Source organism: Pterocles gutturalis, unplaced genomic scaffold, assembly GCF_000699245.1.
Source record: "Pterocles gutturalis isolate BGI_N339 unplaced genomic scaffold, ASM69924v1 scaffold18289, whole genome shotgun sequence".
Classification (NCBI taxonomy): Eukaryota; Metazoa; Chordata; class Aves; order Pterocliformes; family Pteroclidae; genus Pterocles; species Pterocles gutturalis.
The window spans coordinates 34,431-51,072 of record NW_010128644.1 but is presented as its reverse complement, the minus strand read 5'-3'; the positions used below and the strand labels follow the sequence as shown (position 1 = coordinate 51,072).

General features: G+C 41.6%; 1 protein-coding gene across 1 annotated transcript in view; it reads right to left on the bottom strand.

The window, feature by feature from the left end:
• Positions 1-1,310: 1,310 nt before the first annotated feature.
• LOC104460530 (unconventional myosin-Va-like) overlaps positions 1,311-16,642 on the bottom strand; it is a gene marked incomplete at its 3' end in the record, with an annotated part of 41,979 nt that continues 26,647 nt past the window's right edge. Inside the window, exons 5-11 of the mRNA XM_010079710.1 lie at positions 12,517-12,673; positions 8,250-8,393; positions 6,942-7,023; positions 5,315-5,422; positions 4,723-4,829; positions 1,965-2,230; positions 1,311-1,392 (exon numbers count right to left, since the gene is read on the bottom strand). Of these exons, the coding sequence (XP_010078012.1) occupies positions 1,311-1,392; positions 1,965-2,230; positions 4,723-4,829; positions 5,315-5,422; positions 6,942-7,023; positions 8,250-8,393; positions 12,517-12,673 (946 nt within the window). The remainder of the gene's footprint in view (positions 1,393-1,964; positions 2,231-4,722; positions 4,830-5,314; positions 5,423-6,941; positions 7,024-8,249; positions 8,394-12,516; positions 12,674-16,642) is intronic.

Genomic DNA, 16,642 nt, shown 5'->3' with positions numbered 1-16,642 from the left:
CACATCCAACCTAAGTCCTAAGTCCTCAAAGAAAACGTAAAACCATCTCTTCACTGTAAAAGAATTAGCAATTCTGTGGTGAAAAATATCTTCAGGCCTAATTTTCCTGACAGGCTGCTGTGGAGACACCAGTGGTGACCAGCGGTCCCTGAGCACCCTGCAGCGCCCTGTCCTCCGCTCGGTCCACCCCGGGCGGCACCTGAAGGCTCGCTAGCTGCCACCGCACACAGGGCTTTAATTTAAACCAACTTCCACCCTGTGTGCCTGCATGGCACCCAATGAGTCCGTGTCCACCAGTGCTGGGTTTGGCAGCTTGGCAGGGCACCAACACCAAAGCCCCGTCACCCCGTCCTTCGTGAGACAAGTGCTTACAGCAACAGCGCGACAGGGAAGGGAACAGGGGACAGGGATCTTTACCAAAGAAGCAAGCCCTTCCCATTTTTTCAGTGGCGAGGTTTTTGCTGTAGAGCTGAGAAAACTCCAAGATACCTTGCGCTTAGCAGTTACGACACCCCACTTACAGAGCTGAAGCCAGCTGTGGCACTACCCGCATGGAAAGGGCACGCCGGGTTGGCCTCCACTCCAGCACCCGGCTTACTCCTGCCATGCATCCCTGCCGCTGGGATGAACAATGGTGCGAGGGGATCCAGTCCTGCAAGCACACGCTGACATGGAGGTACGCTCGTAAAGAGAGTTCAGAGCTATTCCCGTACTGCAGCACAGCCTAGCAACAGACCTGGCATAAATTACTTGCCTCATCATTATGCAGGTAAGATATATAACTGCAAACGTCACTAAGGCTGAGGAGAGAGAAAGAATCGTGATCCCTCTGGAGGAGGGGGAAGAGGCGTCTCTTGCCACACGTCAGTCATCAACTTCAGGATGCAGCTGAAAACCCTCAAAAAATAACGCCGGGAGAGGAAGCGCGGGTGGCAGATTTCCAGCAGCAAAGCCCTGCTCTCTGCTGCCCATGCACAGGCTCTTGCTGGAGGTTACAGAGACACCGCTAACTCCAACTTCATCCACACAGTGCTCTCGCTGACAGGCAATCTCGGGGTCTTAATTGCCAAGCACCGCTTCTGTCTTATAATTGTTACTGTGATCGGAATTTCAAATAGTCCCAGAGCAGCAGTTAGTCATAAAATCTATTTCCAGGAGATAGTCGATCTTTTGCCATCCCCCAAAGCCCACAGCCAGGACAGCTGGTTAATAGACTGAAGGAATTCATTGTAACCACTGGGGACCCAATTAGCAGAACGGACTTGGGCGAGGCGAAAGGGAAGAGGAAATGCCAGTCATTTCCTACTTACCATATTGAACTGCTGCTGCAGTTTTTCATTGGCGTAGTTGATACAGAACTGTTCAAAGCTGTTGATTTCAAACGTTTCAAACCTAAAATATGCAGATACTCAAAATTACTAGTGCAGTGAGGAAAACAGATTACATGACCCCATAATTTTAAATTCCCTCCCTCCAGTCAAATTCACTGCATTATTCCAGGGACAAACAACTGCAAATCAAGCAGCAAAACACACAGCGGAATGGCAAATTGCAGTACATGGGCAATTCAGTGATGCTCCCTCTTTAGGCAGGGATTAGGAACACAGGGAAGGGATTGATGTTCCTGGAGAACATGTTAGTTATCTTTGTCCTCTCTGGAAGTGCCACCCTGGAAGAACCATGAGATGACAACTCCCTTGTAACTTTCCCCAGTGCAATACATAAAGGAACTACCAACAGCAAAAATCTGAAATCCCACTATAAATGTCAAACCTGAAAGTCAAGACAAGGCTCTTGGATAGCATGTCAAAACTAAACACCTACTTTCTTCAGCTGGAAGAAGCAGTTGCTAAAGGTTTGGAGTTTTTTGTGTAATCCACACAGTGCTGTGTGATAAAGACAAAGGCGCTTTGCAGTAAGATAATTACATAAGAGGTGTCATATCTCTGACAAAAAAGACTCACCCATAGATGTCCAACACTCCAATGAAAGAATGCTGTTTTACAGTTGTGTGAAGCGCTTTGTTCACATGATCTACAATCCAGTTAAAGAGATTAGCATAGATATGTTTGGCAAGTGCATCTCTGGCATTGATGGCATGAAGTTTAGAAATTGGCTTGATGTAGGTTTCAGTGGCAGTCGCAAGCTTCCTATGGCAAAGCCAGTGGGCCATCTCTTCATACTCCACGCCCATGAGGTCACAGAAGATGGTGAGGGGTTCATGCTTGGGCTAACAAAAACAATCTCATTAGTCTTGAAACAGTATTACCAATAGCACATATTCAATCATGCAATCAGAAGAACTGCCTGCCTGTCTGCAGTGATCCAACAATAAGCTGCAACAGCAGCTTCCTCAGCTCTTCCTCCTTCAAAACATAACAAGTTCCCTACCCACTTATCACATTCACATAAATTAGTGAATCACAGTTTACCCCAAAGGCATTTTACTATTCTTGTGTTCATCAAAAAGCCCCACAAAGGGAACCTGCAACCTTCGCAAAAATGAACCACCTGGCTTCACAGGGATGGACTTGGTAGTTTTAATTCTCATAACTGTCTCAGTTTTGAGTGAAGAAGCTAGAGAAGCGCAGAGGACAGGACATCAGCTGTGTGTTGGGACAGAATGGACTACAGCTCCTGAGTGGCACTCTCATCTGCTCATATACATCCACGGCAGGGAGAGACGGGCAATAGGGCATCGCAGCCCAAGCCACGAATGAAGAGGAAGAAGTGTGGAAGGCCTTTAGTGCTCTGGTCTCAGTATTTAACACCATATTTTCTCAGTGAATTCTGGAGACAAACATTAAGAGATTGGAGCACACAAATTATATTTTCCAACTCTCAAATTGGACTGTACAAGTTGAAAAGATTGACCTTTGTTTAACTGGGTAAAATCAACGAGCAAGGCTTGCACACTGAGATGGGTATATAAGAGTTCTGCCTAAAAATCCGTGCAGAGTTCAGATACTACACTTTGTGACTAACGAGCAAACCGATAGCTAGAAATCAAGGAGGACAGACAGGTCTTTCTTCCTAAGGAACTCCCCTAACACTACTTCCTCATCACGTTCACTTTGCACGTGGTGGCTCACACCATGCTGACAAACAGCGTCTTGACAAGGACAGATTGCAGGGAACTGTTACTACATGCCGAGTAGCTTCAGGTACATCAGCTTTATTTTCCTATTTCCACACCCTTCTGACTTCTCTGGGGCTTCTTCCAGCCCTCACAGCTGGTCCCATGGCAGTCCTGTTACACCTTCAAATTCCAGTTATCTGAGCCTGTCTCCTTTCAGTTTAGCCATACCACTTTAACTGGCTCAGAAGACAACAATAAAATAATAATACTAATAATGAACACTGCACAAAGGAATGTCACATTAGGGTTACTCAAGCTGACATTAAACAAACTGATTCATTCACACAGCACCATGCAGAGCCCTTTGCTGAGCTCCCAGAAGCAGCACCACAGGATCACCATGCCAGTGCTTCTCAGGCAGACCAGTCTGCGGAGCAACAGAACTCTGCAGTGACATGGCTGTTGTCAGAGAACAGCACGGCTCAGGTAACAAATGCCATTGAGCAGACATTCGCCTCCGCCTGCTAGATGTTTACCATGTCAGGATAGGATTGCAGCGTGGTACTAGCTCATTCAGGGGGATTCCTGCACTGGAGATACCCATTACGCACAGGCTAGCTCATCATGTCCTAGGGCTCATCAGCTTTCTACCTGTGATCATTAAATGACGCTTTCTTTGTAGTGAAAACCTTTTTTAAGACACACCAAAGAGCCAGACTATTGCTGTGGTTTCACAGCAGCTATCCATGAGACCTCACGGACAGACCAGGCACACTGATCATCTGGGACCCAATGAAGGATCTGCTGTCTCAGCTCCAGAAACTGCGACTGCAGATTCTTGAGGAAGTGACTGATAGTAAAATGGGAAAAAAATTCTGCTACTATTTGTATATAGTTGCTACTATTTGAAGAGAGAGAAAGATGAAGGCTGAGCAGTCTAGCAGTAAACATTCAAGGAAAGGCAAAAGGAGAAACTGGTCACTTGGGAATCCAAGGAAGGGAAGAGAATGACAAGCCAGATACTTTTTGTTCCTCATCTCCAGAATATGGACTTCAGTAAGAAGTCTTGGCTTCACCCAATGAGGAGTTATTTTCAGATCAGACTATGCAGTCCTCATTGCTGACTTCCACAAAAGTAAAAAAAAATTATAAAACTATGACACTTAGATCTGAGTCACACGAATCATATCTGTATATCCTATGCTCATGTCTAGACACCCCAGAGGACTTTGCGAAGCATTTGCTTTGCAATTATTTAGGCCATTTTGGCATTTAACATAAAAAAAGAATCTTGCAAAACATTTACTGTGGGCAAGGCATGTATTAATGTAGAAATATAAAGATCTAGACACCCGCCCAGGACTTCAAAGCTAGCCTGTCTGGTAGACTTTTCTAGGACAGATCAATTACAGTTTTGAAACAAAACTAAGGCAGCCACAGTTATAATAGAGAGCACTGTCTAAAGCCTCTAAACTGAGTTGAATCCATCTGCAAAAAGAACTGTGAAATGTTAACAAATTAGAAATAAACACATTGCTTGCATTTTTATATTGTTACTCTTTTTCAGAAGAGGTCCCTGCAAACAAGCAGAAGGCAGAACTGTCAGAGTAGAAACCACTCCCTTCAGCTTATCTACTACTCACAGGAATAGTGCAACTGTCGGAATCCCGAGATGCAAACTCCACATTGCCCAAGTGAAGGATGCCAGCAAGGATTCGAAAAATTCCCATCTGGTAGGAATCACTAATCCCTGAAAAATGATGAATAAAACGTTTTGAATGGAGAGAGAAATACAGAACTATGAGCTGCAGTTGATGAAAAATTTTATTAAAAGAAAAAAGTTGACCGCCGTGTGGTTTTTTTGACATTTGACAGTACTGTTTGGCTCCACTTCCATTAAAAACATTCTACAATCAGATGCAAAAAAAATCCATTAAAATGAACTACTTAATTTGCTGTTTCAAAGTGCTTTGTCAGTGACCTCCAACACTGTATATGCTACACCAAGGGAATCCACCATTTATGTTCACATAATGTGTGCCCCTTCTACACTAGACATGTGATTCCACTGCAATTTAAATACCTTCTTAATGTAATAACAATATCTCAGTCCCAAAGTCTATCAAACTCTCCAGTTTGTAAACACAACAGAGTATGAAGAAAATACATGCAAACAACGTAGAAAAAACTTGCTAGTGTATCAAATTTGGGATATGACTGTGTTTCACAAATTACCTAGCAAAGTGCAGGCTTGCCTAGTGTTTACCATTTCTTTAGCATCATCAACACCATCAATCACAGGGCTTCCACCTTGCTTTGTATAGTGAAAGTAATTCGCATTTCCTGTAAGAGGAAAAACAAGTGTTATACACACACTGATGCAGAAGTTCACAGCACATCTGCAAAGCTGTGTAATTATTAAATTGCTCTTGGCAGAATCCATGATTTGAAATATGTCAGTATATTTTTGCCTTCTGGCTCGTAGGGCCCACCTATTCGGGAGAAGAATTTTTTCAAGATTTAACAGTGCAAACAAGTATTCTTAAGCTACCTGGTTCCTGCAATAGGCCCTCAAGCATATTCTCTACATAACCTTGGCTCAGACTTCCACACCTGTGGAACAGTAACTTTGGAAGGAATTATTCTCCACATCTGAGCCTACCATCCAAGTGGTAGATGCAGAGTTGATAGCAGCAGCACTTTGGAATTATGTGGCAGATATTATTATGCTATTATTGCATCAAGATATTTTAAAAATTCTATTTTGCCCATTTTCTTCTTGTTTCTAATTTATGGTCTGGTTTAGTCTTATGAGTATCTGTGCTCCGTTCAGCCTCAGAAGCCAGTCTGGAGAACTGATAGCTTCCTACCACTCTGAGGACAGCACTTGGCTTCAGTGGGAGAGCAGTAGCTGTGTATGTAGCAGTAGCTCTCCTGGGTACTGTGTAAATTCCTACAGTTTCAGCAGCCATGCTTCCAGCTGCAATAACAGGCTCCTTTTCTTCTGATCTGATAAGGTTTCAAGAACGCTGAAAGAGGTGTCTGCTAAATGGCTTCTTTAGTTATAATTACATCAGTTCCTTTCTTTCCTGTATCAGCAGATGTGAATCCTAAATGTGACAGGATAGTGCAGAAGAGCAGAGAAACACTTTAAACCAGAACAATATTTCAGAAATCAGCACTGACAGGCTGTGCAATTTTCCCACTATGAAGCTAACTTTTAAAAATATACAAGAAGCACTGAAATGTATATGGAATTTTAAAAATAATGAGGCGATTGCCTGTCCCAAGGTCATCATCATCCCCTTCTTTTACCAAGTACCAGTTCCTGTGAAATGAGAAACCTTCCCTTTATCAACATTTTAATTTGAAAAATGAAAAAATCCACTTATTAGTTTTGTGATCACCAGGTTAGCAGAGAAGGTAAAGTAATTGTTGGTAACAGCCCAAGTGAAAGTATGAAGATGCAAAATAAGCTTTTCAGGTGCTTATACCAGATATGGTAAAATTCTCTAGTAGCTGGAGCCATGGAAAAAAGGGTTTTAAAGGATCAAGAGAAGAGAATTTCACCCTCACGACTGGAAAGCTACTCTGGAATCCAGGACATAGTAAGTCCTAGTGATTACAACTGCAGTGTATAAGAGCATGCTGAATAAACAAATCCGTTACTTTAGTTTTATCTAAAAACCACAAAGTCTGAGGTCTGCCATTTTAGTTATTTTCAATATATTTTAGTATTTGAAAGTTTCAAAGTTTAGAATTTAAAAGCCAGCAATTTCTCTTTTGGTTCTAGGGCTCAAAAAGCCCAGAGATGCTGCTTTGTACCTACAATTGCACAACACAACGAATGTGAATTTCATACCTAAACGCAGAGTTTTAAACTCAGGTAATGCTGCAGAGGCACAAAGTTGGTAAAAGATGTGGTAATTTCTCTCCTCTTCTGCCTTTAAAAAGAAAGGAATTGATTATTTTTCACAACAAGTGCCAGAAACATCCATGAGTAGAAAATAATTATTATGTTTAATGCTTTCTCTAGCATTACATTATGAGCATAGAAACCACATGGAAAAAGGAAAGATAAATCAGCATCTATCATTTCCTTCTTGATTAATTTAATCCATTTTCAACAGCAAGAAGCATGCAGACATTTTCATTTCCAAAAAAATGTATGATTTCACTTTTCAGAACTGTGGATTACTATTAAATATAGATCAGCGTTCTATAGGTGGGTGAAATGATCGTACTTAAAAGCTTTTCATTTTCCAAAAATAACTAACACCATTCGCCTCAGCATTTATAGTAAGCTGGTGAAGGGAGTATCTTTCTTGCCAAGGCAAAGCTGGAATTTTAAAATGAAGGACAAACACAGCTAAGAAGGTTATGACTCATGACCAACACCATAATTCTGAACTTAAGCCCTCTAAATTTCATAACAAAAAAAGAAAAAAAAAAAAAAAACTCTCTTCCAGATAAACCATGTGCAAGAAGTCTCTCTTATGTTTAAAATACACAGCAGTACCCCTACATAATGCAAACTCTAATTACTTGTTGGGTACCTTTGGGCAGCCAGTCAAGGATAAGTCCATTTTTACTGAGCTCTAAACTCTAAGATAGGAAAAGATGGAGAGGAAGTGTGGGAGACAAAAAGGTTGTGGATTGGTTCAAGTATGAAACACCAAAATGAAGAGTTCAAGAAAGATTAAATGACGTACTCTCATTTGCCTAAATAATGGCAATTAAGACTCATTCGTAATTATTGTGATAGCGGCGGGTTTTAAAAAGAGACTGAAAGTGAGGCGAGATGGCAGCTTGACAAACCACAACAGAGCTCTTCTTGAGCAGGAGTGGTTTCTGCCAGGTTTTGACGCCCTATTCTATAACGCTATGGTAAGCATAAATGCATATGTAGTAGTGCACTGGAGGTATTTCATGTTTAAATACACAACCTTTTTAAATACACATTTTACAACTATGAATAATTCCTATAATGAAGGGTTGACTTGGTTTGCCTTTTCTCCCCGCTCCCCAAACGTGCTACATTACAAATACAGTATTACAGCCATCTCTTTGGAAAGATAACTAGTATCAGCAGGCAATAGCTTTTTTTTTTTTTTTTTTTTTTTTTTTTGCATAGTCAGACATGTATACAATAAGATTGCACCAGTATTACCTGAAACACCACTCTTGATTTTTCCAAGAGGTAAGTTCTCATGTTAGCACCAATGATTCGATACCTCTTATCAAAACCAATTTCAATGTATTTCCCAAAGCGACTGCTGTTGTCATTCCTTGTAGTTTTGGCATTTCCAATAGACTGAAAAAAGGGAATACTGTAAAAGTTATACAGCTTTTAGAAATTATCAAATCTACTTAATCATCTACATGGCTCATAAACAATTAACAACATTAATTTTGTCCTGGTTTCAAAATAGTCAAGAATTTAATAAAGAAAGATGTCTGCCTGGTCAGCAAGTTACATCAAAATACAGTTAGTTCATTAACACAAGATAGGGAGCCGATCTTCCAAGCAATTATTTCACTTTTGCATTTTATTGCTCTCCAAAGTCTTTTAAAAGCAATTAAGGAGACAAACAGAATGCTCACATACTCACAGATTTCTTCTAAGAACTTAATAAAACTATTCTATGATTCTATGGTTCAATAACAGTTATTTCATACTGTATATTTTCATATATGTATATGTACAGATATATGTACAGTACCTCTGTAAGTCTACCTACCATAAGCCCATAGTCAGCAAACAGTCTCTATGTTCTGTCTAACAGCTTATCATTAGTATTACTCTATAATCAATCACATTTACAAACTACTTCTGCAAACACATAATTATAAAATACTTACCGTGTGCCTAAATACAATTTAAAAATAAACAAGTATAGACCCATGTCATTTGCCTGAAACTGAACCCCTTCCACAGCATTTGGTTACTGACTCAGGAGACTGTCTTCAACGCTGCCCTACGTACCTAACCTTCTTAGATTAATTCAATACAGCTTCATACGCAATAAACACTATTTAATATACTTCCTCTATAATACGTGGCCTTGGGATGCCCAGGGCAAATGACAACCCTGGTTCCTGAGTGATCTTGGTGCACCCCTGCCTCACCTCATCGGCGCTGGGACTCTCCCCGCAACAGGTACCAGCTGGACAGATCAGAATTCAAGGCATGCAAATCACAACATGCTGAACTTCAAAGAAAAGCACTTTCTCTTCTCAATTAGATCATGTCTTAGACATCATATAGCAATTCACCTTCCAAAAAAAAAATCCTAAAGACATCTCTGTATCAAAAGGAACGATATTTGGAGTAATTCAGATAGAGCACACTGCCTTTTATCATACGCCACTGAGTCTATGTTCCCAAGTACCGAACTCTGAAGGGCACCGTAACTAAAGAACACAGAGTAGTACCTGTGTCCTAGTTTCCTAGTGTGCATAGCCATCCACAGGCACTCTGTACTGAAATAAAACTTGGGAAAAACAGATGAGAGCGAATAGCAATGCTGAGTATTGGCATTCCAAATCTGTACACAAAAGGCCAGTGAATCGGTAAGGGCTGGCCGGGTGCAGCACGAGAAGTGGGGACTAGACTTTCAGAAAACCCATAGTAGCAGCACGCACGCGTGACCGAGCACATGCCAAAGTGGCTATCAGACGAACGGTTGCTGTAACGGATGTAAGAAAAAACTGCATCTCTGTAGTTCTAAGAAAAACTGAATTTCTTGTGGTTTAAAATTGTCGCTACTGAGATATATTTTGGTGGTGGTGGTAGCAATATAATATTACAGTATTTTCAGAAACCAATTATTACTTTAAAAGATATTTCTTACAAAAAGAGTTAAGAAAGTATTTGGTATTATAAGATTGCTTACCAGAGTACATACTAAGCTGCACAATTCACACAGCTATACAGGGTAACAAAGAACAAGAGGCAGGACATTACATAAAAAGATATGGTTTGAGACTTGACAATTTCCGCATTTGCAATACAAAAACTGTAGTTATTGACTACAAAACTAATTATTCAAACAGATGCTAGAAATGTATAGTGGCCACTTGATATTAAAGCATATTTAGTAGGCAAAGATGACCTGAAATTCTGACGCTAATGACGGCAGCTCATAACATGCTGATGTTTAGGATGTCCAAATACAAATAAAAAAATAAAATTACCTTCTGCTCCTAAGATTTTACAATCAACTTAGCAAATGAGGAGTTTCCTGTTTCTAAAATGAATTACTCATTTTCTTCCTAATCTACATGAGTTAATTTGTGTTTCTGCTGATTTATCAATTTAAGAGTTTGAAACATTAATCTTGCTATCCTAGAGTCTGTCTCTACAACAGATTTCACAACACTCTAAAGCTTATTTAAAGTTCAAATGTTTGAAGTTAAAAGGATACCTTTCATCCACTTATAACAATGTTTAAAGTAATTGAAATCTTAGATATTCCCAGGTTCACGAAATTGTTGTTATCCCTAGAAAATAAAGCACGAGCATTGTTTTTTAGTGGATAAAAAAAAAGGTATGGATGGGAAGTCCATACCAAACTAGAGCCATTTCTAGTCCTCTATCTAAATCTCTTTGTTTTGGAAACTAAATCAGACACAATTAGTAGTGAGCTGATGGCCACTGATTGGAAGTTGGGGTGCAAGGAGCGAGACAGAAGGACACTTGGTTTAGGCTCTGAGACCAAACCAAAGTGGCGCAGGGAAGCCTGTAGACAGTTTGCGTTTCACCCAGCAAACAAATAGCAAACTGCAGACCCCTTGTGCAGTCTCTTACCATAGCTGTCACTTAGCAGACAGGCGGTGAGGATGCACCCACCCACCTGGCCCCAGGTACCACCTCCACGGTGTGCAGGGGGAGGCAGAAGGGGTGTTTGACACCCCTGGTCCTGTTACCCACGCACCAAATCTCTGCGTGGCCAAGGATGGCAGGACACTTTGCAAACACTGGGGCAACAAAAGGAGTATTATGGGATCAGCTCCCACCTGCAAGGCTGCTCCCCCCAGGGCAGGTGCAGCTCGAGGCAAAGTGCAGCTCCCCTGGCTTCCTCCCATGGCTGGACATTTTGATTCCTCAAGAGCAGAACCCACTGCCCATCACAGCACAGCTTCTTTTATCCCACAAACAGTTCCAAAACACCACACAGCACCACAAACCAGGCACAATTACCTTGTGACAGAACACACACAACTGTGATGGGGCAGCTATAGTTTGAGTATCATGAGCTCCTCATGCCAGGAGGAAAGAAGGAATAAAACATAGTTCATTTTTTAAAATACCTGAGAAAGAAAACAATGGCAGCATTTTGCATTTCACATTTCACTGTGCACACTTCATTTACTCATGTCTATCCACTGATACTTCACACTATTGCACTGAGATGCTAAACATCTACCATGGCATCAGCTTCCCTAAGCATTTTCTTAGGTTGTCCCTAGACACGCACATGTGCGTGCCCATGGACAGTGCTACTTCTCTCAAGGAATTCCCCCAAGGCTGTTTCTCTCTGATGAATCATTTCTTAATGTAGTTCCTTAACTTCAGCTACAACTTGAATCTACACACGTAGAAAAAGAAAAAAAACAATTCAGATGAGCCTACAAAATGTTTTCTGCTTGGCCACAACATCAGAATTACAGTGTCTCCTGAGCTTCCCAGAGAACAGAGATCCCGAAGCAGGAGGGAACTGTACATCTAAGAGTCTATGATTCTATGTTATCTCAGTCTATTGCCAGCACCTACACTCCCAAACCAATGGCTTTGGGACTTGACTACAGTTAGTTACACAAATTTCCAGAACTGAAACATTAGTCTGAGCTTATTATAGCAGAATTACATCTTCTGTTGTGTTTTTCCCCTCTGAAAGAAACCGTGTGCGTCTCATGTAACTTTGCTTTCTCAGTCTACTTCTCTAATAACATTTCCTAAAATTGAACATTGTTTTACTCAACAACTCTCTTCACTTTGAAGGATAATCTACCTGCCCCTACCATGTGATATACATGTTTGGTGAGTCAGACCAGAAGTTTTAATCTTCTTTGGAATTTTACACACAAAATCAGTCTTCTGTACTTGCATTTGGCCAGCAGTCTGGGAACTACCAGTGTTACAAAGCTGAACACATTTAAAGCAGTATTCATAGAAAAATTATTTTGTTATGTGAAATACATGAACAATACTGAAACATTACCACACGTCTTCTCTCAGTCTTTCATAAATACTACACAAAATGATGCCTAAAGCATCTCTTGGTAAATGGATTCAAAACAAAATTTTATTTATTTTCTAGGTTCTTTGATGCTTAAAAGAAAAGTATGGAATGCTCTCTCTACTGAATGCTTATGTTAGCCCCAGAAAAATAACTGCAGATAGAGGGTGGGGGTTAGTGTAGTAGCTCTCTTACCTCCATGATGGGGTTGGAGGCCAAGACTTTCTCCTCAACGTTGGCTTCACTGGCAGACCCACTGACCGTGGCAAAGTACCTCATGGCATACTTAGCAGAGACAGTCTTTCCGGCTCCAGATTCCCCACTGACAATGATCGACTGATTTCGCTCATCTCTAAAACACAAAGACATGTTAATTATCAGCTGTTCTCTCAAGGACACCTTTTTTTTGTGTCCCCAACTTGGCAACAACCCTTCCACCAGAAACGTTAGCAATACCGCAATAATGTGAACGCGCGTGGCAGTAACAAGGCTGTTAGTGACCAAGCTGCCAGACTGGCTGACCAGATTGCCTGCGGTCAGGGTGCTCGGTCAGGACTGATGCTGCCGCGGCAGTCCAGCCAGCCAGCAGAGCTGCTCTAGCGAACCCGGCTACTGTAAAGTACCTGTTACTGCTATCCACTACGTGCTTCTGCAGCTACATCTACCCAGAGCCTGTAGTACAGCACTCCACTAAATTATCCGTGCTCATTAGTACAGATCATTAATGCCATCTTACAGATAGAGAAATCAACAGCAGAGGCGGCAACAGAAACCTTTCATCCTTCTGATCTAATCACCAGCTTTTCCCAGATTTGTTCTGAATCTGAAAAATTCAAGCAGAGCTGTTGAGGACACAAATAGCAGCTCTGGAGCAAAGACAATCCCTTTGTTGTGAAGTAATTTCTTCTAATTTAAAAAAAAATAATCTCCATTTGCTACTAAAACAATTTGCTCTCATCTCAAGAAGTGATCCACCCATAAACCCCAACTGTATGACTAACAAACACATGACAAAGTTATAAGGATATAAATTAGCATTTATATAGCTTGAATCTTTTAAAATAAAGAACAGACATGCTTTATGCAGTATTTTATATTTCCAAAGTAAAAGAAGTTAAAATAAATGATATTTCAAAACACTCCTATGAGCTGGGTGAGTTTAACTCTATCTTACACACTGGAAAGTGGAGAAAGAAGGAATAAAATTTTACCCCAAAGCTTTACAGAGCTGGGGCTGGAACACAGAAAGTGCAGCCAAGCCCCAGACCAGGCTGCACTTACAGCACAGTAACTGTGAATGAAATTTTAGCCACACACACGTTCAGGCAGCACATACACAGTCTGCACAGCCTGCAAACGCCTGCTGAGGCCATCCGCAAATGCTATGCAGTGAAAGCGAAGAAATATGCATGGAAAAAATACTTGTGGTTTCTGTAGCCTAAAGGTCCTCTGGAAGATCTGGGCTTCTATTTCTGACATGGCCAAAAAAAAGCTGCTGATGAAATTACCAAGTTAAATTACAGATCACGTTGTTTCTCTCAAGCTGCTACCTATCTTCCAAAACATCGCCAAGCCCCCAGATAAGAGCACAACTCCAGCACCTTCGTGTTGTGCAGACGTAGGCTAGAGGAGCCTCTGGTCACATCACCCATCTCCAGCAGAGCCAAAGTGGGATGCATTTAACTAAACGAAGGCACCGGTTGAAGCAGATTTTCCACAGTTTGGTAAAAGGAAATTACTTGAAATGGCTGAGTGCTGATTTAAATTTAATAGGAAAGTGTTAAGAAGATCAAAGCAACCTAATTTTATGTTCTTGACTTCCATTTAACACATGCGATAGGTGCGAATGACTACAGCACAGTTCACACCTTCACACACACCAGGCTGGCAGTCTCAGTGGGAAAGTTGTGGGAAAGCATAACTATCCTGTCTGATACCGGCTGTCTGTAGTCCAGGTTACGAAGACTGGACTGCCCGAGATGCCAGCCTCGGCCACAGGAAAATGAAAACACCCGCCAATGAGCCCTCTCACTACAGCAGCCATCCAGCCCGCAGCGCATGCTCCTGAGGGAGGTCTGTGGTGCTGGGATGGCTGGCAGCAGCCATGAAGATTTCCAGCTGGGGAAGGAAGAAGAAACACTCTTGCTTCTTCTCCATTCCCCCTCCCAGACTCCACTGGCGGCAGACAGACACACACGAGGGACAGCCTGTAGCTCTGCACGTCAGAGGGGGCGTGAGTTGTACGGATGCTCATGGTCAAAAAGAGCAGCAGAAGGATGTGGGAGAAGTCCAACCAAACATGCAGCATCTAGGCTTAAATGGGACAACTGATAACAAACAATTTTCCTCTCACGCAGACAGTTCCTGCACTGAGACAAAAACAGAGAACAATTTCCTCATAGGACTGCCATTGCCCTCTCTTTTATTCTTCCAAACAGGAAAAAAAAAATCCCACACCATTCCAAAATATGAAACTTCTGGTGTGATTTCAGGAGCTGCCTAACACAGGAGATGTGCAACAACATAACAAGCTTTTCATTTGTAGATCACCAGCTCTGTTTCATGTATTAAATATCATTAAATATATGAAGACTTGGGACGCTCAAGTCCTAGGAAATGTATCCTCTGATGGTGAAGCTTATTTTTAGCTTAGTTCCCAAGGTACAGAAGGCTTTCAGAAAACAAAGTAATGCAACCTCAGCACTGTAGTGCTGACAAAACCGTCAACAAAAAACCATCTCTCTTGCCAAGAGAGGAACATCAAAATAAAGGTGTCTCATTCTAACTGTCACAGCCCTGAAGGACACGTGTGAGGGCATGGACAGCCCCCAGTCCCCCTCTGGAGCTCAGGAGTGGTAAGAAACACGGGGCTCTTCAGAGCGCTGCAGGGGAGGGAGCTCTGTGTTTTCAAAGACAGTAATGGAACAATGACATTGAAATAATATCTCCTTAAGAATACTGTTGCTAATTAGCCTAGAGTTTCCTTCCCCCACGTCATAAGATACAAAGACATGCTCTTCTCCATAGCACCCATTCATGTGCTCAGGAATACAGGATCCATTATTCTACTACTGTGTAAGTACATATACACATACGCTCTTCACAAATTCGCCTAGAGAAGATATGGCTGTCTCTCTGCAAGCTGTAAACGTCGCTGGCATCACTTCTGCACTGAATATTTGCGTTTGCAGCAGCTACAGCAATCATCAGAAACAAAGGGCTCACTCATCGTCCACAGCAGAGTCCCCTCGCATCGCCCTGCCGGGCCCCAGCCCCGCTCAGAGCCCTCTTGTCTCCACAAGTACATTAGTCCATTGTTTCGCTTTAACACAGTGGAGTCACCATCCTCTAGCACATCATTCTTTCTGCTTTTTGGCACAGAGAAAGGAAAACACAACAAAACACCCAAGATCACACTCAACATTTGAAAAAGGAGAAAGGACAGTGTAACACAACACCCTAAACACAACAGCGGCGGGGGATGAGCCCTTACTGCCACAACCCCGGGGAAGACTTGGAAAGACTTGACATCCTACCACAGGCAGCAAGGCACTTGGTCTTTCAAGAAGGAGGGTGAGGTAGTCCTGCAGGCAGCTGTGTCAGCTCAGCAGAGGGCTCTTTTATCTCATTAAAGAAACAAAATGACTCACTGAAAATAAAACAAGTAAAATAGAATAAAAATACCTCAGATAGTGCACGAAATGTGATGAGAAATATTTTGAATGGTCTGGTATAAGCCTGTCTAAAATGTAAGTTCCACTTATGCCCGATGAAATTTTCATAATCAGGCTGCATTAAAAACAAAACAAAATAACCAAAAACCAAAACAAAACAAAGGAAAAAATCCTCAGTAAATACAAGTAGCAATACCCTGAGTTCTTTCTCAGGTATAAATAACACCTTTGCAGTTATTTTTAGTTAAATCATTAGCCCCCAACCTTTGACCTGATACTTTGAGCACTCAACTCGACACTAGTCAGAAAAAACCCTATAATTAAAACTTTCAGCCAATGAAACAAGTAAGTAGGGCAACAGCATTGTGTGTGACACCACTTTGCAGCCTGATGCCACGATCCATTACCTATGCAATACTACTTCATCTTCTTGGAGCTTTTTCTCTGAACAAAGCACATAATTAGATTATTTTAAAATTAAGATTACTTCTGAATGGAGGGAACATTTTAATTATGCTTTTACAAAGAGAAATGAGGGAAAGCAAGCTGGGAGACGAGAAGGTGGAGGACTCCTCTTTCACCCAAAGGCAGATAACGATCACATCCTACAATACAGAACAACAACACAGTGATACGATACTCGGCCA